Source organism: Juglans microcarpa x Juglans regia, chromosome 2S (assembly GCF_004785595.1).
Source record: "Juglans microcarpa x Juglans regia isolate MS1-56 chromosome 2S, Jm3101_v1.0, whole genome shotgun sequence".
NCBI lineage: Eukaryota > Viridiplantae > Streptophyta > Magnoliopsida > Fagales > Juglandaceae > Juglans > Juglans microcarpa x Juglans regia.
Genome location: NC_054597.1, coordinates 13226463 through 13251271, shown reverse-complemented (window position 1 = coordinate 13251271; position 24809 = coordinate 13226463). Strand labels below are relative to the sequence as shown.

The 24809-nt window shown below is 37.6% G+C and overlaps 1 protein-coding gene and 1 pseudogene across 2 annotated transcripts; one reads left to right on the top strand and one right to left on the bottom strand.

Annotated features, from left to right (window-relative positions):
• Nucleotides 1-379: 379 nt before the first annotated feature.
• On the bottom strand, nt 380-3066 carry LOC121253377 (annotated as a pseudogene).
• Nucleotides 3067-11434: 8368 nt separating this feature from the next.
• On the top strand, nt 11435-23627 carry LOC121253263 (frataxin, mitochondrial-like). 2 transcript variants are annotated; one of them, XM_041153261.1, is made up of 5 exons: nt 11435-11736; nt 11945-12017; nt 12373-12420; nt 12510-12604; nt 23256-23627. In XM_041153261.1, exons 1-5 carry the CDS (start codon nt 11525-11527, stop codon nt 23278-23280), a joined length of 453 nt encoding a protein of 150 aa, XP_041009195.1. In that variant the 5' UTR covers nt 11435-11524; the 3' UTR covers nt 23281-23627. The 2 variants fall into 2 exon arrangements, with proteins under 2 accessions (XP_041009195.1, XP_041009194.1); XM_041153260.1 differs by having other exon boundaries at nt 23244-23627.
• Nucleotides 23628-24809: the final 1182 nt, after the last annotated feature.

The window sequence follows — 24809 nt, the reverse complement described above, 5'->3', positions numbered from 1 at the left end:
TCTTACAATAAAGTGGGTCAAGGCTTTTCTTAGAGTCTAGAGAGATCTTAGAGAGAAGCAGAATGCCTCAGATCAGATTAGGGGACTTTTACAAAGGATCTACGCGAGACTTGTCTATTTGAGACTTATTTCTAATATTACTCTTTATAAAATAGTTTCCATTCCTTCTATGTCCGTGCAATTGCCTTTCATCGTTTTGAAATCCCTAGGTTAATTTATGGAGTACGTGTATGGTGAGCTTCTCGGAAGAACTACAAGAAATACATAATACAAGAGATGTGCAAACCCGGCCAATTCATGACTTATGTTCAAGGGAATGAGGAGCAAAAACAACCAATCCAGCTTAGACAACCAAGATTATTGCCAGGACTATCATAATTTAATGCATTATGCCAGAATTACCCCACTGATGTTCCACAACTTGCTTCCTTAGCTTAATGCAATAAAATGCAGTACGGGTCACACGAGCATGATCAATGTACATCATTCCTGGCAATATGAAAGCATTTCTTAACCATGGAAGCATTGTTTTAGGCCACATTCCAGACATAAAAGACACAAATCATCTCAGATAAACTGAAATGATTTAAATATACCAAAACAATGAAGTTGGATAGCAGGCTGCTCATAAGGCAGAGAAATTTCAAAACCACGAGTAATAAGTAATGCAGAACCCAAGCACCATGTGCAATATACTGTAAAATCTATAATCATCTCAAAGAGCTCGGAGAGTTCCCTCACTTCACTTCTATGGATGGAAAGATCTGGCCTGAAGTTCAGAAGTTTGCTGCTGAAATCAAAGTCATTATACTGATTACGGGTTGTTACTTTGGTTCCTCCCGTTGGGGGCAGAAGCCCATGCCTACCCTTGGACCGTTTTGGCGAGACCACAGCTTGACTTTTATGACCATGAGTTGATGAAGATGGTGGCCTATGAGCAGCTGGACCATGGCTAGCCTTTCTTGTAACCTTGTGATCAGATCTGATGCTGCGATCTAACTGATGGGAACCGATGCCCAACCGAGCCGACCAATCAGCAGCATCCTTGAAAGTGCTAGCTTTGAAAGGCAACCGATTGAAGCAAGTCAATTATGGAAGAAGGCCCTGCAGATATTTCTTCAGTTGTTCATCTCCAACATTTTTCTGGCATGGGTTTCCTTCTAAGCTGATAGCTTGCAAGGAACTGTAATTAGCTGCAAGTTGACCAAGACATTTGGCCGTTGAGATTTTGTTGAATCGCAGATCCAGAACATTCAGCTTTAACAGTCGGTGAAGACCCTCTACCTCGCTGATTTTATTTCCAGCCAAGTACAACTCCTTCAGGGTGGAACAAGAAGCTAGGCCTTGCACAAAAAAAAAAAAAAAAAAAAAAAAAAAAAATCGAAATGTGATTGGAGTTTTGAATGTCTGCAAACTTTATTGAGTATGACATACTTTTAAGCAGCCAACTAATTTTAAATCGCAGTCCAGAATGTCATACCATGTCCAATTCTGAATATTCGATTGTGGCTCAGGTCCAGCAGACGGAGTCGTGTAAGTTCACGCAAGCCATCAATTGTAGAAATACTGTTTCTTGACAGATTCAACATATGAAGTCCTCGAGGAAGAGCGCCAGCAGTTATCCTCGCTGGAAAAGGTAAGCAGGAAGATCAGAAATCAGAAAAAAAGAAATTCTTTCATAAAAAAATAAAAATAAAAATAAAAAAAAAAAAAGCAGATGAAGCTGTTGTCAGAGTAGCAAACCTATTGCATTTCCTGATAGATTGAGCACCCTCAGGCTTGTAAATGCACTCAGAAATGGTATCATGGCCAATCCATGGTTTGCCAGTAGAGCAATGGTGGCTATGGCACTCAGAGAAGAAATATATTTTTTGGCACCCTCCATGCCAGAAGCGACCTTCCCATCCACTTTTTCAGCAGCCAAACTGTTTAGATTATTAGGGTCTATCTTCACCTGGTCACCAGATTGGGACGATTCATTTGTTTCCTCCAGTGGGCTGCAAAGTCGAAGATCATCGATCCACTCCTCAATGCGCTTGATTTGAAAATCCTTAACAGGCAATTCATCCCACTGGTGGACTGAGGGTTTTCCCAGAAGGTTTTTCACTGGCCTTACCTCATCCATAACTGGCATTATCCAGTGTTTTGCTAAACCAGAACAATTATGACAATCAACTGAATTTTCAAAAGTATTTTTCTTTGCTTTATCAAAGCCATCATCTTTTAGTTGTCCTCGCACCATGCCTTTCGGACTCATGAGTTGATATCTCTCTTCGCCTCATGTCTAAAATCTGCAGATCCTCAGAAGATCTTGACTGCAGAGCTAAATGTCCGAAAGGAGAACATCTGCCGGAAATGGATTTACAGGCACTGATGTTGGGCAAAGAATATGATTTTACAATCAGAGGTGGGATATGAAGTGTATGATCGCCAGATTCACCAGGACATTCACCAGATAATGGTGTATCAGAATTTTCATGGCCTTCCTTCTCTGTATGTAGTGGATCTCCTATTGAGAAAATAGACTTGTTATTGATAATGCCAGAACTTAAACGGAATGACTTCAATGTAGGAATTCTTTTAGACTCGTCTGGCAGGCTCACTCCTCCGTCCTCGCTGGAACCTGGTTTTGCCAATCCTTTGTGTTCGTGGGGACCCTCAAAAGAACACCCTGAATAAATCTCATCCTTGATGTCATTGCCCGCAGACACCATGTCCTTCTGGAACAGTCCACTTCCTACAGAGTGACTTTTCCTAAGGTGCCCTCTCCGCTCAAACCTAAAGTCACTCTCAATAATAAATTTGCTCCTCATGTCCCCTGAATCCCTGACACTCTCAACAGAAGCCGCACTAGGAACTTGCTTGTCAATCTCAGTATTTCTTCGCACCTTCAAAAGTGACGGGTTCAAGCTGTTATGGTTAATTGAATCCACTGAGGCTTGACTTTGAGAAAAATCTTGTGAAGTCTTGTACATTTTTTCAGCCGAAGGTTGAACTGTTTTCTGATTGAGAAAGGGAGATGCAGAATCAGGATAAGCCATGACCTATAATTCTAATTGTACCCAAATTAAGCATTGATGGCCTTAAGTGAGTCTTCCACTTACCTTTGGTTTGGGACAATGAACGCGAGAATTGAAACATAAAAACCTAACCATTGCGGTTAAAAGGTTAAACTGACTGGAGCCATACACACACGACCGCTTTATTCTACATAAGCTCCTATTACTGAAACTGAAACTATTCTGCTCAAAAACTGTCCACAGGCCTGAACCAGAGACGTAATTTTGCTATGATAAGAGTAACAAATGACCATCAAGCATCTGACGACATAGCAAGGATGACCTTAGCCATAATCAAGTGATAAACCTTCTGAAACACGGCACAACCTCCAAATGTTTGATGACCTTGATTTCCATAAAACACAAATCAAATTCACTCCTTCAGTGGAACTACCCCACACCTTCTTCGAGGTGCAAGAAGAGTTAGACCTTTTTGTGGCGGCCAGAGTGAATTAAATTCTTTGCCAACTAGCCAAACCCAAACCCAGATGCCAACCTGATAAAGAGGAAGAAAAAGGATGAAGGGTGACTTAGCAGCATATAAGGGGGAGTATAGTTACGTATGTAGACAAGATTCTTATGGTAGGGCCATAAAGAAATATGAGACTTAGGCAGTAATTTGCAAGGTATCGAAGGAAACTTCAAACAATCTACAAAAAGGCACTAGAACTTAATCATTGCCACCTTGAACTTTGTTATTGCTACATTTCCTTTCTTCTCATTGGGAAATGTACATCGACATTAATCCCATGGGGTTGGCCCAAGTGGTGAAGGCCTTGGTCTTGGGGTATCATTCCCTTCAAGGTCCAAGATTTAACACCTCATGAGTGTAAACAATCATTTGGGGCCGCACCCCCTGGTAAAAAACTAGCGATTCAACCAGTTTCGTGTAGAGAAACTTCCGAGAGTGCAGTGCACGAGATCGGGGTTTACTCTGCAGGGGTGAGTCCGAAGGGAGCTACTTTGGAGAGGTTCCCCAACATCAAAAAAATAAATAAATAAATGTACATCGACATTACATTATTTCCATATGAACTGCAGTGGCTAAAATATGCATTGTTTATTACCGATATAATGGAGTAATAGAAAATAAAACTAGGAATGTTAAACATCCACTGCAACTCAACCTGTTTTGAGATTTTATTACTCTTAAGATCCCACGTTTTTCAAATAATCTATATTACTCCATTGTTTCCCTGTGCAAACTGGGCATAATAAGGCATTCACACAAGATAAGACAAATGAAAGAAACACAAAAAACTCATTCAAATCAGGATTTGAAAGAGGGAAAATAATCAAATTACTGTTTAAACTCCCTTATACATTAGACTGGAGATCAAACCATAAAAACTTCAACAAGACCCAAAAAAAAAAAAAAAAAAAAAAAAAAAAAAAAAAAAAAAAAACAGAGGGAGAGAATATTACCTATGTTTAAATTCCCTAAGACTTTTACCAGATAATACGCCAAAAGTATCAGTCTAATCTCCTCCAAACATTAAATAGCTTAGCATCTTTTATACCATGTGTAGATGAATCAGTCTGGGCCTTTTTCTCGTTGGTGTATGAATGAAATAAGTGAACATGAATAATGCAGAATAAAAAATAGGATCTTTGATTATAACCCAATATGAAACAAAACAAGAACACTGATTTACAATCATGCATACCTCCAAGAAAACAAATGGTTTAGAATACCCAAGAAAAAATAACAACCACTCGTTTTCAGTTTCAGAAAACAAAACGCAGAAAATGGAACAAGAAATATAAGGTTGACACAGAGATCTGACCTCTCTCTAGCCAAATTGCAAAATCACGAACCTTGTTCTACAAGAGAAAAACGCATTCTTATTCTCCTCCTCCAGCAATCCCAAAAATTAAAATTAAAATTAAAAAACTTACAAATATAATTTATAAGTTAATCAACAAAACAACTGGATTCTACTTAGCTGATCGGCGGCTAAAAGAGAACTTGTTTTCTTTTCTAAACCCTCATACATGTGCATAAAGAAGAGGAGAGAACTCTGCCTCCACAAACGGAGGGTGGTAGATGTTGGTTGTGCTGTCAGCTGTGCTCAGTGCTGTGTTGTGGGGGAGAGAGAGAGAGAGAGAGCTGACCTTGTCGTTTTGTGCTAAAGATTGCAGAAGACTCGGCTGTCGTTTCCATAGGTACGTAGTACGTACATATGATTATATTACAGAAACTCTACTTACAATCGCGTAACCCATACAACCGGCGTCCCTTTCCATAAAAAAATTTATTTTTTTAACATTTCCGTCTCATCTTCCTCCCTCTCCCTTTTCATGAAAAAACCCTGCCTCTTTCCTTCCATTAAAAGAAAAGAGAGAAGCAAAGATGGAAAAACCAGAAAACTGGATGCATTTTAACTAATTGTAGCCTCTTACTTCGATTCTACTTGCAAGGTCTGTTAAGGGTTCCACGTGAAAATAATCCTATTAAAAAAAAAAGGTTCTACATGAAAATAGGAAATTCCACCCTTAAGGTTCATCTCTATACAGTAGTTACGCCAGTTAGAGAAGATGCAGAGGCTCAACTTTCCTGACGTGAAAAGATAGTAAACCCTTCCATTAGCAATGAGCATGCGCTAGATACCGTGTTATAAAGCTTGCAATGACTTGTGAAAAAACTAAAACAAAGCTCATGCAATTAAAGAAATTGACCGGCACGCATAGGTGATACTCTTCTGTATGTCCACAAAAGGACCAAAGGGTTTGAATCTGAACCCATTCATTTACCAGAGGGTTTGAATCATAAGTTGGGTCTATTGTGCCTAAAAAATGTTTTGGTTTTGTTGGATTACTAAGAGCGCAGAAATTTCTGGATTCCCTCCCAACATTAACCATGGTAGAGGCTGGAAAGGCTAAATGAGAAGCTTTTCAAGAGGCTAAGAGGTATGGAAAAGTTAAAAAAAGATGCAGTGGAGACTATGCGCAGGGCTCAACTTTCCGAAAGCTCAAGTGCTGAAAATGGAGAGGGAGGAAGAAGAAGGACAAAAAAATTAATAGAGAAACAGAGAGAAAATGAAATGATAAGAAAACGAGATGGAAATATTAAAAAAATAAATTTTTTCATGAAAAGGGGCGTTGGTTGCATGGGATTACGCAAGGGGCAGTTGTACGTAGCAGAATTGTTATATTATATTATACTATTTTAGCCGAATATTAAATATTTGACTAACATAATGTGTAATATTTTAGTAGATAAACCAATAGCCTTGCAATGGTATTTATCTCTCTCATAAAATTCTCATAGTTTAATTCTTTTATCAAATAAGGTTAGCATTGACACTAGTACAATATTAAAGTATTAAAGTAATCTTTTTTTTCAAGAAATAAGGAGTTTTATTAATGTCGATAAAAAATAAAAATAAAAAAACAAAGGAGTTTTATTAATAATGCTCCTTTTATAACAAGGAACGAATACAAGAAGATCTCTCCCCCGTATTAATAATTGTTAGGAATTTGAACCTTCCAAATTTATCTCTAGGATTTACTTTTTGGTAAAATATGAAGAAAAACAGAGAAATAATAACAACACAAAAATTTACATGAAAACTCTCAAAAACAGGAGAAAAACCACCAGACCCAAAGAAGAAAATATACTATGTAAAAAATTATTACAATCACATAATTTTTTCCTCACCCCAAATGACACCCACAAAACTTCTCCACTAGCAAAACTTTAACTCTCACATCTTTCATTTTTACAAAAAAAAAAAAAAAGGCTAATAGAGGAATTTTCTTAGAGTCACAAGTTATTAATTAAGCTTATGACTTGATGTAATTAACTAAGAGGCCAAGCACCCTATTTATAGGCCTTGAGGCCTGCTCCTTACTTTTCACCCATCGGTGTGGGGCTCTAAATGAGCAAACTCAGCAATCACCACCTTGCGACTTTGGATGATCCCACAGCCATGCTCCACCACAATGAAGATCTTCGTAGTTTCCGCTATCATGCTCCACCATAAAAGCATACCCACTCAGAATAAACTAATTCCAAGCATTTCAATTTCGGCCCATATCGAAAATAACTTTGCTAAAAAATTATGGTGCAACTTCCACGTTTGGCTTTCCTGGAAGTTCATCAGTCATCGACATGAATTTCCACCACACATCCTGCATTAATGCTAAACCAATGCCTGTGTGCAAACTTGTGAACTTGTTAACATTAACACATCCTCTATCATGGCAACTTTGAGAATTAGCGGCATGCCATGAGGATGTACATGTCCCTTTAAAAGACATTATCTTCCATGGAGAGAGACACAACGTTAGTTTCATTACCAATATCTCCATTTACTGACTTGGAGCCACTTGCTGAACCTGCTCTTACTATTAGACAATTTTTCTTGACATGCCCAGACTGTCCACACCCCCAACAAACTACTTTCATCTTCATGGAGTTCTTATTATTCCCATTACCAGCTACTACCAATGCTAAGTTCCTAGGAGGACCATTTCTTCCACCACATAGTCTTCTTTCTTCAGAAAAGAGTTTACTATTAACCGTTAACCTCTAAAAAAATTATTTTCTCATTCCCATATATCAAAATAGGCTTCATATGCTCATAGGAAGGTGGAAGAGACCAGATGAGCCTCAAGACTTGATCCTTATCATCAATTTTAACTCTAATAGATTCTAGCTCAGAGACAATGTCATTAAGAACACCTTAAATGATCTAAAATAGTCATACCTTCACTCATCTGCAGTGTATGAAACTGTTCCTTCAGGTACACCCGATATGAGACACCCTTTGTCTGATACAACACTTCGACCTTTTCCCAGAGTTCTTTTGCCGTAGATATTCTATGTACATTTGCAAGAACATTCTTGGCCAAGCACAGACGTATCGCACTTGCTACTCTCAAATCTAGATCTTCCCAATCTTCATCGCTCATTACAGATCTGCTCTTTATTTCACCAGTCACGCTAGTATCACTGCTAACTTCAGGAGTTGGTCTGCCCTTCAACGCCTTGTGTAATCCTGATTGAATCAAAACATCTTTGACTTAAACTTGCCAGAAACCAAAATTGATTCTCCCATCAAATTTCTCCACCTCATATCTGATAGGATTTAAAACCGCTGACATTGCCTCGATGAATTTTACCATAGAAATGAATGGTACTCACTAAGTAAGTTCTCAGGAAAGCTTATTCTTTCCTAGATAGAACTTCAAGATTCCCATGAAAGATTGGAGGGTCACACTGGACCATTTAAATACCAATTTTCTAGACAGAACATCATTAGACTATATGTATTCATACTACTACACCAAAGCTCCACCCACTAAAAAGAACCTAATAGTTCTAATACCACTTGTTAGGAATTGGGATCTCACAAATTCATACTAGGATCCACTTTTTGATAAAATATGAAGAAAAACAGAGAAATAATAACAATACAAGAATTTACGTGGAAACTCTAAAAAATAAGAGAAAAACCACTAGACCCATGAAAGATTGGAGGGTCACACTGGACCACTTAAATACCAATTTTCTAGACAGAACATCATTAGACTATATGTATTCATACTACTACACCAAAACTCCACCCACCAAAAAGAACCTAATGGTTCTAATACCACTTGTTAGGAATTGAGACCTCACAAATTCATCCTAGGATCCACTTTTTGATAAAATATGAAGAAAAACAGAGAAATAATAACAACACAAGAATTTACGTGAAAACTCTAAAAAATAAGAAAAAAACCACTAGACCCAAAGAAGAAAATACACTATGTGAAAAATTATTACAATCACACAATTTTTCTCCTCACCCCAAATGACACCCACGAGGCTTCCCCACTAGCAAAACTTTAACTCTCACCTCTTTCATTTAAAAAAAAAAAAGGCTAATAAATGAATTTTCTTAGAGTCACAAGTTACTAATTAAGTTTATGATTTTATGTAATTAACTAAGATGTCAAACACCCTATTTATAAACCTTGAGGCCTGCTCCTTACTTTTCACCCACCGGTGTGGGATTCCAAAGGAGCAAACCCAACAATAATATCCTCGGATATTCTTAGTGTGTTTTTTGCTAGTACATGAGCCACTATCACGTTGAACAGACCAGTGACCAAATGACACCCACAAAACTTTTTCACTAGCAAAACTTTAACTCTCACCTCTTTCATTTAAAAAAAAAAAAAAAAACTAATAGAGGAATTTTCTTAAAGTCACAAGTTACTAATTAAACTTAGGACTATGTATAATTAACTAATAGGCTAAATACCCTATTTATAGGCCTTGAGGCCTGCTCCTTACTTTTCAACCACCGGTGTGGGACTCCAAAGGAACAAACCCAATAATAATATCCTCGGATATTCTTAGTGTGTTTTTTGCTAGTACATGAGCCACTATCACGTTGAACAGACCAGTGACCAAACTTAGTAAGATTTGAGGTTTCTTTTTTTCTTTTCTTTTTTTATTATTATTTAATGTCAGCTATTAACATTCACGTGTTATTCTAGTAGGAAAAGTCTCAACTAGAAACGTATATGGATATAAGTCTCTTTTCGCCCTCATGGTTGCCATTACTCTGTCTTCTCAGGTCATGTACAATTACTCCAATCCCAATTTTAATAAGATTTTTGTTAATTGTTGCATCTTAGTTAATCTTTTGTGCTTCCTTTAGGGGTGCTACCCAATAACATTTTTCGCTTGTGGGTGTTGCTACATTTGTTCTATTCTTGAGGGCCAATATTTTGAGATCATGCAAAACCTGTTTTGATTACATCACCAGTCTACTAGGATGCATAAATTATCCATAAAAACAAAGGAATTTCTTCTCAACCAAATCTTCCAAGCTTCCATTGTTATCTCTTCCAATTTCTCATTATACATAGACTCAATCAGTGTTTCTAGTACTGCTAAGAAAGTCTTATTCATGATCCTGTCTTTTTGTATCCTTTTTTACTATTGTCCTTAAACATCTTTTGCTAAACTATAACCCCAAAAAGCATGCTCCATTGTTTCTATATCATTGATGCATATGTGGCAGTTTTGATTTTCAACCACATTTTTCTTGAAAATGTTTATTTTGGTTGGGAGAGCATCAAGGCAGGCACTTCACAAATTTATTTTTTCAGCACAAGGAATTCTAGTTGCCATATCTTGGATCAACTCACTTTCTTGTTGAAGCTGCTTGAAGACTGGCCCTTTAGTCAATCTTGTAGTTCTCCTTGCAGATGGTAATCACTTCTCACTGAAAATTTGTCATTTGTTGTGCATCTCCACACCAGTTTATCAAGATTTTTGCAAAGACTTATTGATATTTTGAATATTATCTTAGCTTCAGAATTTGAGAAGATTGCCTTTACCAGAGAAGTATTCCACTGTTTTGCATCCTTGATTTTATTACGAAAGATTTAGATGTCACATAATTAATTATATGGTGCATATTGTTATTTTATTTATCAAAAATATGTGTACAGATATAGTTTTATTTCTTTAATTGATATGTGAGTATTTAACAAAAATTAGTAGGTAGGAAATAGTTTTGCAATCATCAATTTAACGGAAAAATATAAGTTCTTGAGGCTCTCAAATAAGCAATTAATATTATTGGACCTGCTTCATATTTTTATTTTTCTCATGCTTGAGACCTTTAAGTTCCAAAGAACTTTAATTCCAATTTAACTATAATCAATCGTTAGAAAGTTCGAACGTTTGAGTACGAGGGTTTTTTTTTTTTTTTTTTGGTATCGGGTGTTTGGAAACAACGTTTCAATTAATTTAAGAGGTGCAAAGACTCTTGATAAGAAATTTCTTATAAGTGTACCTAAGTAACTCATGAAAAAAGTCCCTTAATCTGATGATTCTTAAAGATTGTTTCTATTTAATAAAATTTCGAAATCTTGAATCTTAGAGGGATTATACGATCAAGATCTAAATTTTTACTACTTAAGCCAACCCTAAAAGGCTTCAATAGAGAGCTTCGTTGTTGGCGTCTTCCATCTTTCTTTACATAAAAGGATGACAAGGAAGCACCTCTTTCTATTTAGCACTTATATAAATTATTTCTCTAAATAATATCCGGGTCCGGGTCCGGGTCCGGGTGTAGATAGGGCCGATTGGGAATGAACTCGAATTTTTCCCAGCACAAAACCATAATTGGATCCAACAATCCTGAACCAGATTCCAGGCCGGACGAGAAAAAACCAGCCCGGTTAACCAGTCTGGCCACGTATACAAGCATCACATCAAATAAAAAATAAAATTGATATTTATAATCGTGACAGTATTATGTAATTAAAAAAAATACATACAAAATTTAAATAATAAAAAATTAATTTTTTAATAATAAATCTTATTTAAAAAAAAAAAAACAATTATCCAGTGCTTTGCCCACGCACTCGACTGTATTTAGCTCGTAAAAATTTCAATCTCTTGCCATTTGCCAATCGAAACGAGCTGTCCCTCCCTGCCAACCCCTTGCTGCGCTATGGCTTACAAACTTGTTTTTCTCAGAAGGCTCCCAAGGCTTCTGAAGCCGCCTTCTCCTTCTTCATCTTCTTCGATTCATATATTACGTTTTTTGCTTCTAGAATCTTCGATATCCGAGGCCCCTCGATGCTCTCCTACTTGTAGAACCTTCTCTTCTGGCCCAGTCAATCTCGCCGACGACTTTCAAGGCCCCGCCGCCATTGATTACCGGTACATTTATCTTTGTGGTCCGTTTGGTTCGCGAGAAACTTGGAGTAACTCGAACGAAAAATACAAGTTTGGTTTTTTTTTCGTTCCATGTGGTGATAACTTTCTATTTGTTAAATTCGACTGAGGGGTTTTTGTTTTTTTTTTATTCTAAAATTAGTTTAATTGATACGGGGGACGGTGAGTTTGCTATTGAGTAATGTTAAAACAGTTCCGTGCTACAGGAGGATGAGTTTCACACGCTAGCTGATTCCGCAATACATTATCTTCTGGAGAAGCTGGAGGTATTCGTCGCCGTTGGATTGTACATTATCTATGCTTATTCAATGCTAATCTTGCTACTTTTGCCTACTTCAAATGTTTGACTTGGTTTGCCATGTATCCATTTTACAAAGAGCAGCTTAGAACAATCATACAATGCTGTTTGAAATGAATCCGCGTTTGGCCAAAACGTCCTCTTGTGTATGAGTTGTTATATGGATTTTATTTTCAAGATTTCTTTTATTTTTATGAATTATCTGGTGTGAGTTGTTCTTGTCGCCCGGGAAAAAATAAAATTACATTATACGATTTTCTGTGTTCTTTCATAGCAATAGGTACTCATGATATCTGTCGTTTTGATTGGTCTTTGGTGCACAGGAATATGGAGATCATGTTGAAATTGATGGATTTGTTGTAGACTATGGGGTGAGAACGATTGAATGGTTTTTAGAATGAGTTATTATTTCGAAAGGTATGATAGTTGTTCTTACATATTTTGGCTATTAATTTGGGAGAATGAGGTGTTAACCTTAAAGCTTGGGGATCTGGGTACTTATGTGTTGAATAAACAATCACCAAATAGACAAATTTGGTTATCTTCCCCAGTAAGGTATGATATATATAGTATTTTTCTAAACTATTTGTTGGCTGTGTTTTAAGGTCTTGGGTTGTGGTTACTTATCAAGAAAAAAAAAAAACAAAGGATGTCGGGGCATGGCTTTGTCAAGAAATCCTTACACCTTACAAGTACCATTTTAACCTGGTATGCGAATGTTCTTGAAGCTGGTTATGTTGAATAACATGATGTCACCATGCCCAAGGATTCAGCTAAAGCAACTTCAAATATAAACTGAAATGGACTCAAATTGCACCAATATCTTCAAAAACAAGATTCTAATGAGGGATCAAGGTCCCTGGAAATTTTAAGGAATTGCATAACTCTGAAATTAGACAAATTTTGACTGTTTCTTCGTGATGAACGACCATAATTACAACACATCATCAACCCAGACAGCATTCTCCTGTCACCACCAAATGTGCTTGAAAGGTTAGAAAAAGTAAACTAACGGGACTAACAACGTTAGAGGCAGGAGAGAGAGAGAGAGAGAGAGAGAGAGAGAGAGTCATGCCTGCCCTTCTTCATGCTTCGTCTCCCTCAGTAAGAAACACAGAGCCCAGCACCCATCCTCACATCGCCATTGTCTTCCTCCACGTCAGCTCTACTTCACCAACCTAAATCAAATCGTATAATGATCAAATATTGTCATCCCTCCCTCTCTCTTTTTTTTCCTTTTGTTTTTTTCTCTATATCTCTTCCATTTGAGTTTGAGCTGTGTAGAAACTTGTTCTTGTTCTTGCCGTTTTCTTACAACTGCTTGACCTTGATAAATGTTGATTCTGATCGTATAATCTATTTTTTTTTTTCCTGCAAATCAATAGGACATTGGCCTAATAAATGCAAGACACACTCAAAAAGGATAAGGAAGATGCAGAGCTAGAAAAATGGTTGCAAGAGAAGGATTTTTTTTTTTGCCTGCAACAGAATAAAATTGAACAAACTTTCATAGGGAGTTATGAATTCTGGCCAGTTAATGTTTGACAATGGAGTTGTGATTTTCATGTTTAAAGGCCAATGAAGAGGTTGGACTAGAATTTATTGTGTTAAACAATCTACTTATAAAAAAAAAAAAAAAAAATTTATTGTGTTAAACAATCTGTAGTAACATAGTTGCCATTTTGAGGGAGAAACATTGCAAAGAATTATGTTGTTATAGATCATGTTGCTAACAACATGTGGTAATTAAGGTCGTTTATTACAAAGTAACAGCCAATATTGGTCTAATTTCAGAGTTCTACAATCCTTAAGAATTTCCAAGGACCTTGATCCTCTAATGAGTGTATTATAAGATTCAGCTCAAATCTTTGAATGTTGTCATTCTTGTTGAGAATTATTCATGAATGACAATGGAATTCTTCCTCTAAGTCTACTTACAACATATTAGTCAGTATATTACTTATTTTGACATGCTGTTAAAAATGATTGGGCTACATTGCAATTCATTAAAACCTTCATTCTTTCTTATCTTGTTGTATAGATTACAGAAGCTCACAAATCAATATATGTTTCTTAGCTATCACCATTGAAACTAATATGTGGCATCTCTTTCTTTCTTGATTCACGTTTCTGTTGATTTATTTTTTTTGATGAGTAAAGGGTAGTCCCATATGAGTTAAACAATCACCAATTTAGGGACACCAGGTTGTACAGAATGTTTCTGTTGATTTATTGGCAAACTCTCAATCTGGAAATATATAGAATGTTATGGTTTCCCCAAACATCTAGTTATTGTTTGAAAAGATATAAATTAAGCGTCTATGACATGGCAGCCTCTTGTTTGATATGTCTTATTCACACCCAGGAGCCGTTCATTCCACACTGTTACTTTAGAGCTTGGAATTTTTTACAATTAGCAAAACAATCAAGGAGCTGTTTAAAATTAGATCAATGTGCTAATGTTGCCATCTTTATTGCTCAATTACGCATGTAGGACCTAGGACATGACACAAATTTCTATAGGCCTTTATCTTCTGGTAGGCTTGAAGTTTTTAAGGTTTGATTCATAATATGGTCATGTAATGTTTCTGTCATCTCTGAAGGATGCAGTGTAGAAGATTTGATCCTTTTGGTTTTTATAGCTGACAGATATTTGGTGGTATAAAAAACAAGGTGTTTTGACAAAAAGTCATCTTCGCTGTCTTCTCTACTCATTTTCAACTACCTTTCCTATTACAATCACCTTCCAAAGAAAAACCATATAATCAATCACCTTTGGAGGAAAGTTATAGCCACTAAAAAAAAAAAAGAGTTTCAGAATCCCTCCCACGGCAACTGGATTGGTTTGTATTTTGCATCTAACTGGTACTCTGTGTGTCATGTTTGGATGTGCGACAAGAGGGTGTATTATCTAGACATTTCTTATACCTAAAGATTATAGCTCCAGATGTAGATGTGATTTCCATATATCTGGGCATGCTGTTCTGTTTACAGAGAAACACACAAACTGTCAAAAGCCCAGCTCCGGACCTTTTCAAATCTCTAGGGGTGGTCAAATTGATGACGTGAACAGCTTTTAACTAAGTTAACTTTTACGGGAATATAACACTGACATTTAGATGGAAACTTTAAATCACTGTTGAAGAATATTTTACATACGAATCATTTTTCACCAAAATGTGTATAAACCTTGAGTTTCTGAATTCCAGTATAAATCATCTCCAGATTAAACTGAATGAATTGCCAATGAATCAGTATGTAGATGATACTTGCTAAAAAACAATGATTTCAAAAACTAAAATCATCTCAGCAAAGAAAATCTAGCTTTCTGAATTCTGCAGCTCAAGTCTGTCTTGCTCTAACTTATAAAAAAAAACAAAAGTCTGTCTTGCTCTAATGATTCTTCACATCTCCTATAGCATTCCAACTGAGCCTCTCTCTCACTCTCTCACTAAGCCGATGAGAATGATATGGTTCCCTTTTTCCAGTTATATGCAAGAAGCATGGGAGGGAATTCCAGCATCCTTTTGGGGGAATCGATGTATTTAGGATGGAATAGTTTAGCAAACTCTCCATTCAGACAAACAAATCCTCTCTCATGGGAGCCTTGCTCCTCCTTGTTGCCTTTAAGGAAAAGTAATGTTCTTGTGGGGGGACTAGCATCATAGTATGACTTGACTTGATAAATCCCTTTTTAGAAACACTCCACTGCATCTTGTCTTCCTCACATTGCCTGAGTCAATAGTGCGGCGAGCATAGAAAGAGGGAAAGAGATCCACTTCCCAATCTTTCGATGCCTGGATAAACTCTATCCCCCACAAGGAGAGCCATTGGATAGCTATAAGTTACCAATGCATCCTTATCCCCATCCTTGTTGAACAGTTCCTAGAAAGCTTCTTTAAGAGACCCATCGGCACGCCTACATATTGCCAAGATTATCTTGGTTCGATCCCCCTCCTCATACCTAATGTATTGGGAAAATTCCCTGCATTCACTTCGAATTTTCTTCCATGGCCCAACCCCGTAACTCCTGGCCACCTCATTCTCTGCTGTCATACTTCATTTCTACCATCTCTTCCTATAGACCTCTTCTGGAGACAAGGCACTAAAGCCACTTCCTCAACAGGGCTCTATGGAATGTAATTTTTTTTTTTTTTTTTGAGAGCAAACTAACACTGCTTTTATTAGGAAAATAATCATCAATCATTACAAAATTTCTCTTTCAAAACTACATTCATAATTTGCGTAGGACACTCCTCCATTCAAATGTGCTCCTCTGGAAAGGAAACAGCAATTTTGGCTAAGTTGTGTGCAGCTGAATTTGTTTCCCCGTAGTTGAAGGAAACCTTCCAACCAAATCTGTTCTTCAGCATGCTTTTCATATCATGAATCAGAGGACTGACTTCTGCCCAGCTATCCTGATGATTATTTGTAGCCATGACTATCTCTCGGCAGTCTCTTTCAAAGATAACTTCGAGAAGCCTAGGTCAGAACATAGATTCATAGCTCTTCTTATTATCAAACAGATTCATAGCTCTTCTTAATGCCCTTGCCTCAGCAATTACAGGTTTTAGGGTGGCATTAATATTGCAGCACAGGGAAGCTTGAACATCTCCTACAGAGTCTCGAATAATCACTCCTAGACCTGTAATCTTAGCCTTGGCATCCACTGCAGCATCCCAATTAACCTTCATGTGGGACTCATCTGGTTTTTTCCATTTCCTTAGCTCCCTCTTTGCGCCAGCAGTCTGATTGAGATTGTTTGTGTTAACTGGTTTTTGTGCAGATTGATAGTCATCCAAATTCGTAACAGCTTTCTGTATAATCAACTCTGGCCTGTCAAACTTCTTGTAAAAAATGAAAGCATTCCTTCTAGTCCGATTTCTCATAATAATAACTGCACACTCTATCTCTTCAGTCTTCAGATTTTCACTCAGTCTCTGCCACAATTCCCAGACATTAGTAGTTGCATTCAGCCATTTTTTGAGGGGACTGGATTCCTCTCCCCATACATCACTAGCAGCAGGACAAGACCAAAGAGCATAGATAGATGATTCCTCTTCCCTTTCACAAATGGGACACCAAGGCTCTTCAACCACCTGTCTTTTAAACAAGTTTAGTGTTGTGGGGAGTAAATCATGACAAGCTTTCCAGAGAAAGTGTTTCACAGATCCTGGTACTTTTAGATTGTGTGTGGGTAGTGGACTACTTTTCAATATTTTATGTTTACTTTTTCACAACTTTTTCACTACTATTCACAGATCATCTGAGATCACCTCATTACCCAAACGTAGCCTAGTTTCCACAAAATTTTCCATGCTGTCTCCTCGGATGATCTTGCTGAGGTTTCTCCTTGTAATTTCCTCTGTCCAATTCAAGATGATAGGCAGTTCTCACTTGGAAGATTCTATCTTTTGAGGGCCTCCATACCATCTTATCCTCAGCACCTAGCCTGCTTAAAGGTATACTAAAGATTGTCTCGGCTTCCTTCTGGTTCAAGATCTGATAAATAAGACTTCTATCCCAATCACCAGTGCCTTCATCCACTAATGCTCTCTTCCTGTAGCCTCTTTGTCCAATACATTAGGAGGAGACTGTATTGTGTAAGATGCTGGAGAGGGACTCCATTTATTCCCCCAGATTCCTGATTCTATGGAATGTAATTAATCTTGTGTAACGACCTCAAAGAGGCCCAAGCCACATCTGGGCCTATACTGTAAAAGACTAGTAGTCAGTGATATAATTGGAGCCACTTGGAATCATGATAAAGGGCAAGAACTTCTCAGTCCTAAGCAATATGGGATTCTATTCACTATCTTTACTCCAGCAATATTGGATATAAGATCTAATACTCAGCCAACCTAAGTCATTGGAGAGCACACTTTGGGTCAATTCACCTAGTGGAATTTCATTCCTCCCCAAAATCACTCCATAGGAAATCTCTCTGTAATTCATTAGTACGGCAAGCAACTCCTATAGGGAGGGGAAATAAGGACAAAGTATGTGTGAAGGATTGAGAGAGTAATCTTATTCAAATTTGCCCTACCTCTTGACAAATACATCATTTTCCATTCAGCCGGTTGACATTCTAGTTTTTCTGGAATACCCTCCCAAATCATCCTGACCTTAACACGAGGCTCCAACAAAGACACCCAACACCCCGGGATACGGGCTAGGCCATGAACATCATTCACATTGCCGACCAATAGTAGCTCGGATTTAGCCATGTCAATCTTCCAGGACTTTCTTGCTCCTTTCGGGGAGTCCAATGACTTTTTTTTTTGATCGGTGGAATCCAATGACTCGTAAAACAAAGGGCCATGCTTTATGATTTCTGGTGTTAAGATATGAGAATAAAAAAAATTCTTCCTTGCATTTCATTTCAGAATGTTGGTCTATTTATAGACCATTACAAAAGGAATCAAAGAATATTAATCAGTTACATGGTACAGCAGAGAATAACAAACGGTACAGCAGAGAATAACAAACTTTTCCTCTGCTGTGCTTATTCCAGAATATATGTCTGCTGTGATGTGCATATGTTGGTGACAGACTTGCTATTTTGATCACATATTCTAATACGCCCCCTCGAGTCCAAGGGGGTGTCTACCACATTGAGACTTGTTTTGAAATGATTGAATTTCTCAACAACTAAAGGCTTTGTAAGAACATCTGCAAGTTGATCCTTGGAGCTGCAAAATGAGATTTTGATTGTGTTGGCTGCAACTCGATCCCTGACAAAGTGGTAGTCCATATCCATGTGTTTAGTTTTGGAGTGATACACTGGATTAACACAAAGATAGGTTGCTCCAAGATTGTCACACCAGAGTGTGGGAGCATTATTCAAATGCAAACCAAGTTCTCTGAGTAGTGTTTGAAGCCATATGAGTTCAATTGCTGAGGATGCTAACGACTTGTATTCAGCTTCAGTAGAGGACCTCGCCATTGTTTTCTGCTTCTGGGAGCTCCAAGAAATGAGGTGCTTGCCAAGAAAAATACAGAAGCCTCTTGTGGACCGTCTATCATCGGGACAACCACCCCAATCTGCATCAGAATAAGCTTGAAGAGTGAAGTTGGATTTTGAGGCAAAGAACAGACCATGATTTATTGTACCCTTAAGATATCTGAGTATGCGTTTTAGTGCACTCCAGTGGGTGAGTTTTGGTGAGTGCATGAATTGACAAATCTTGTTCACAGCATAGTATATATCTGGTCTAGTTAAGGAGAGGTATTGAAGACCTCCAACTAGACTTCTGTATAATGTGGGGTCATCAAAATCAGGGCTGTCAAATTTGGACAATTTTAGTGAGGTGGCCATTGGAGAAGATATAGACTTGGCTTGCATCATGTTACTACGTGTGAGTAAGTTCTTGATATACTTTCTTTGTGACAACAATATACCATCAGGTGTATAATCAATTTCCAAACCCAGAAAAAAAAAGAAAATTTTCCAAGGTCTCGAACTGGGAAGGCAGTACCTATGGCATTGATTAAGCTGTCAACAACAGAGGACTTAGAGGCCATGATTACTATGTCATCGACATAGACAAGCAAGTAAATCTTTGTATCACCATGACTGAGTATAAACAAAGATGGATCGGCTTTAGTGGCAAGAAAACCATACTCAGTGAGCCATGAGCTGAGTTGAGCAAACCACGCCCGTGGTGCTTGCTTTAGACCGTCGATGGCTTTGTTGAGTTTGCAAACATGTGTAGGATAAGTTGAACTCACAAAACCTTGCGGTTGCTGCATGAAAACATCATCAGTATTTATACCATGCAAGAATGCATTCTCAATGTCTAATTGCCGTAAAGGCCATCCTCGAGAGATTCCAATTGACAAAATGAGACGGATCGTGGATGGCTTAACCACGGGGCTGAATGTTTCATGGTAATCGATGCCAGGCTGTTGATGAAAGCCTTGGCAACTAGTCTTGCTTTTCTTCTTTCAAAGGATCCGTCGGTGTTTGTTTTTGTGAGAAACACCCATCGACACCCAAGTATGTTGGAGGAGGGTACTGGAGGAACTAATTTCCAGGTATTGTTTTGCAAGAGAGCTTCATACTCTTTGGCCATAGCTGCACGCCAATCTGAGAATTTTGTTGCAACAGAGTAGCTTGAGGGATCATCAGGAACAGTAACAGTAACAGTGGAGAAACATTGACGAGTTGGATACGGCACAGCGCCATCGTTGAAAACTTTGGGTCTGGAGGAGTTGGTTTGAGCACGGGTGATGATTGGGGCTCTTGGAGGAACAAGAATGGGAGGAGATGAAATTGATGTGCTGGGATTTGAGGAAGACGCCGAAGTGGTATCATGAGGAAGAACGTGAGGTAGACGAAGGAGATAAGGAAGATATTTGTTGAAGTTGGTTTGGGCTAGTGTTATGGACGGGAGGTATTGAAGATGTAGGAATTGGGCCTAAAATTGAAGGTGGAAATAATGGTAGGGAAGTCTGTTTAGGAGAGGAAATGGAAGTGATGTTGGGCCGTGAGTTAGCAAGGGGAAAAAAATTGTCATCAAAGAGCACATCACGTGAGATATAAAGTCTGTGTGTGGTGAGATCCAAACATTTATATCCCTTGTGTGAGTTGCTGTAGCCCAGAAAAAGGCATGGAGTGGACCTAAAATTGAATTTATTGGAAAGGTATGGTTTGAGGTTGGGCCAGCATTGACAACTGAAAATTTTGAGGAATTTGTAATCTGGTTCAGTGTTGTGAACCATGGAAAAAGGTGATTTATTGTTGATTGTTTTTTATGGAAGCCGATTAATAAGGTAGACTGCAGTTTCAAAAGCATCGGCCCAGTATGTGAAAGGGAGGGAGGCTTGGGCCAAGAGAGCAAGCCTAGTCTCTACTATGTGACGGTGCTTTATTTCGACAAGCCCATTTTGTTGATGTGTATGTGGGCACGAGAGTCGATGGTTGATTCCAAGTTTTTGATACATGGAGGTAATGGGTTTAAATTCACCACCTCCATCAGTTCGGATGGAGATAAGTTTAGTGTTGAACATTCTTTCAATAAATGGCAAAAAGTTGGAAAATACATGAATAACATCAGATTTAAGTTTAATGGAAAATATCCATGTAAAACGGGTAAAATGATCAACGAAGGAGATGTAATATTTATAGCCCAAACATGATACATAGGGAGCTGGGCCCCAAACATCTGAATAGACTAATTCTAAAGGCCTGTTGTAAACAGCCCGACTAGTGTTAAAGGGTAATTGGTGACATTTAGCTAAGGGACATTCATGACATTTGAAAGGGTCTTCATTCGGGAGTTTTGACAGACACTGGTTGTGCAAGATGCGGGAAACAAGTGTGAGAGATGGGTCACCCATCCTGCGATGCCATTAAGAGAGGGAAGCTTTCTCGTTGTGGTGAGCAGAAGGTGATGTGGAGCTGATGCGAGGAAAGACATAGAGACCATCACGTGTTGGTCCTGTGAGGAGGATTTGCTTTGTCTGCGAGTCCTTCACAGTGAAATGAGTTGAGTGAAACTCGAAAAAGCATTGATTGTCGATGCAAAAACGAACAACAGAGATGAGATTTTTTGTGATAGATGGAGCATGAAGCAGATTTTTAAGAATGAATGAAGAAGATTGAGTAGGTAAAGAGGAATCACCAAAGTTGTGGATTGGAAGACCTGTGCCATCCCCAACGCGAATGGTATCTCCACCTGTGTACTGTTCTGAAGAGATGTTGAGATTGGAGAGCTCATTTGTAATGTGGTGTGTTGCAGCTGAGTCAGGGTACCACGGATTTTCTGAAGTTGGATTCAGAGCTGAGACTGTGTAATTTGCAGAGAAATTTTGTGGTGATTCAAACTGGTATGAATGGTTGAAGCGGTGTCGGCACTGAAGAGCAACATGGCCTGACTTGTTGCAGACTTGGCAGGTAGGGCGATGTTGATTAAATTGCTGTGAGGAGTTGGTATATGAACCATTGCGACCTCCACGACCATTGGAAGGGTACCTTCCTCTGCCACGTCCTTGTCTAGCACCTCGTTGAGGAGGACGGCCTCTAAAATTATTTGCTGAGCTGAAATTGGCAGATAACTCAAGAGAAGAGGTTATGGTTTTAGCATTATGAGACATACGGTTTTCATGAATGAGAAGAAGTTGGTATAATTCCTGGGAAGTTAAAGGCTCAGCTCTTGTGGTTATGGAAGTCACAAAGGAATCAAAGGATGGTCCAAGACCATTCAATAGATAGGTTACTAGCTCTTTATCAGAAAGAGCAGTTCCCGTTGCAGCAAGGGAATCAGCCAGTAATCTGACTTTGCCAAAGTAATCAGAAATATTTTGGTCACCACGAGAGATGTTTGTTAATTGAAAAAGAACCTGAAATTCCTTAGCCTGTGAATGAGATGAGAACATTGAGGCAAGGGTGTTCCATAGACCTCTGGCTGTGGTAGAAGAAAGAACATGGCTAAGAATGGATTCAGACGGAAGAAAAGAGGACACTCAAAACAAGCTGATCAGTACGCCTCCATGTTGCATAGTCTGGGTTGGGTTTATTTTCAGGGAGAAAAACAGGTGGAGGTGACAAAGAGCCATCAACATAGCTGAAGAGATCTTGACCTCTTAGGTAAGCTAAGGTTTGGACCTTCTAGAGAAGATAATTTTCTGTGGTGAGTTTTGTGGAAACAATGTGAGAAAAGGAAGAGGTAATGGAAGGAGAAGAGGAAGGGAGAGAGTTGGCCATGGATCTGAGGGACCGTTAGTCGTGGGCTCTGGAGACCATGTTAAGATATGAGAATAAAGAAAATTCTTCCTTGCATTTCATTTCAGAATGTTGGTCTATTTATAGACCATTACAAAAGGAATCAAAGAATATTAATCAGTTACATGGTACAGCAGAGAATAACAAACTTTTCCTCTGCTGTGCTTATTCCAGAATTTACGTCTGCCGTGATGTGTATGTGTTGGTGACAGACTTGCTATTTTGATCACATATTCTAATATCTGGGACGCGTTTAATTTATGAATTATATCAATGAGCTGGGATGTGGGTTTGAACCTAACAATATTACTAAACCATGGTGCATTATGACTGAACCGTGCTCATGCATGTGTCTCCAATCTTAGTCCAGGCTACCTGCATTATTAAGGCAATATTTATTCAAATTTTTTCTCTCTGTTTTTCTTGAATATTCTTTTTCCAGTATGAAAGATTGTGATTTTCATGCAGTGGTCCATCCAGGTTTGATTGGGATGGGAACGCTTGAACTTGGGTTTATAGGCGGACTAAAGCAGATTTGCTGAAACTTTTTGAAAGTGAGTTGGAGCAACTGTGTGGGCAACCCATCAATCTTTCTTAAGCTACTGGGATATCTGTGACATTACATGGTTTCAATTGGGTATTTCTTCTCAGTACTGATGTTTTTTGCACTTACCTCTCTTTCCCTGTATTTTGGTTTTTCATATATAAAATCTATATCATCATAGGTTTTTAAGGAATGTACAAATGCATTGTAGATTTTCTTCTGGATTGTACTTGTGCACTCGAGCTGGAGCATTTTTTTCCTAGCGAAAAAGAGAAATAATAAAAAAGTAAAAAGATAGAGTTATTCTATTCTCAAATCAGTTTGTAGTTTGGGTGTTATTCACACCAGCTTATAACTAGGGGTGTTAAACTAATTGACCCTTTTTATTTATTACCAATTTAAATATCTTATAAATTTCAATAAAAATTTAATTAGAAAGCTTCAAATGCACAATCTAAGTTTAATTGGATGTGTTCAAGAAAGTCGTCTAGCTAGAAATAGAAAAAAGATGTAAGAAATCATGGAGATTAAGGCATGTTTGGACATTTGGAATAGGTTAAATTTTGTGAATAGTAGTAAAATAGTTTGAGCAAAAATGTTTTATTGAGTTTTGGAAAAAGGGAAAAAAAGTTAAAATAAAAATATTATAAACTTAAAAAATTGTCTCAATGTATTTTTTTAATATATATATATATTTTTTTTTAAGATTGTAAAAGTTTTATTATTTTTGTGTTTGAATAGTAATTAGATAATGATTAGATAAAAAAAGTTAAAAATTTAAAATTGAAAAGTATTTTATGGTTGAGTCATATTTAAAAATGAAATTATGATAAGGTTTGAAAATTCTTAGTCCAAACATGCCTCAAATTCTATGGAAGCTATCCAAGCTAGAAGAGTGGTGAAAAAGAAAGTCTTGAGCTCCCCCATTGGATATATTTATTTCCTTCCTATATATTATATGAGGCAAGCAAGAGCTATTTATGATTAGAAAAAAAAGAGCTATTTATGATTTGAATTTGTGGACTACCGTCTATTCATGTCTATGAAAAATCTTATGATTTGAGTTTTATTTTTTTGATGTCTTGAAGAAAATCCAACCAACTTTAATGCTAGTCAACCCAGTAGGTTTCCTTGCTAATAAGACGTGCAAGTGGATTATCGAACACAGGTTTTATTTATTTATTTTTTTAAACATTTAGAGTAGGAAAAAAAAAAAAAAAACTGGTGGACTGGGGAAGTCCATATACTTCATGATGAGGGAGTTAGAGTGTCAAATCACTTGGATTTTTGTCTCCTTTCTTTAGCCCTTTGTTTTAGTTGATTGTTATACCTGTAAACCTCTGTACTCATATTAAGATATATGGAGTTTATATTCGAATTTTTTAAGATTTTAGAGTATGAAAAAAATTATATAGAATGGGCCTCACATTATTTATGGCTATGCGAATATTATATGAGTAGTATTACATGTTTAATAATTATTATAAAAT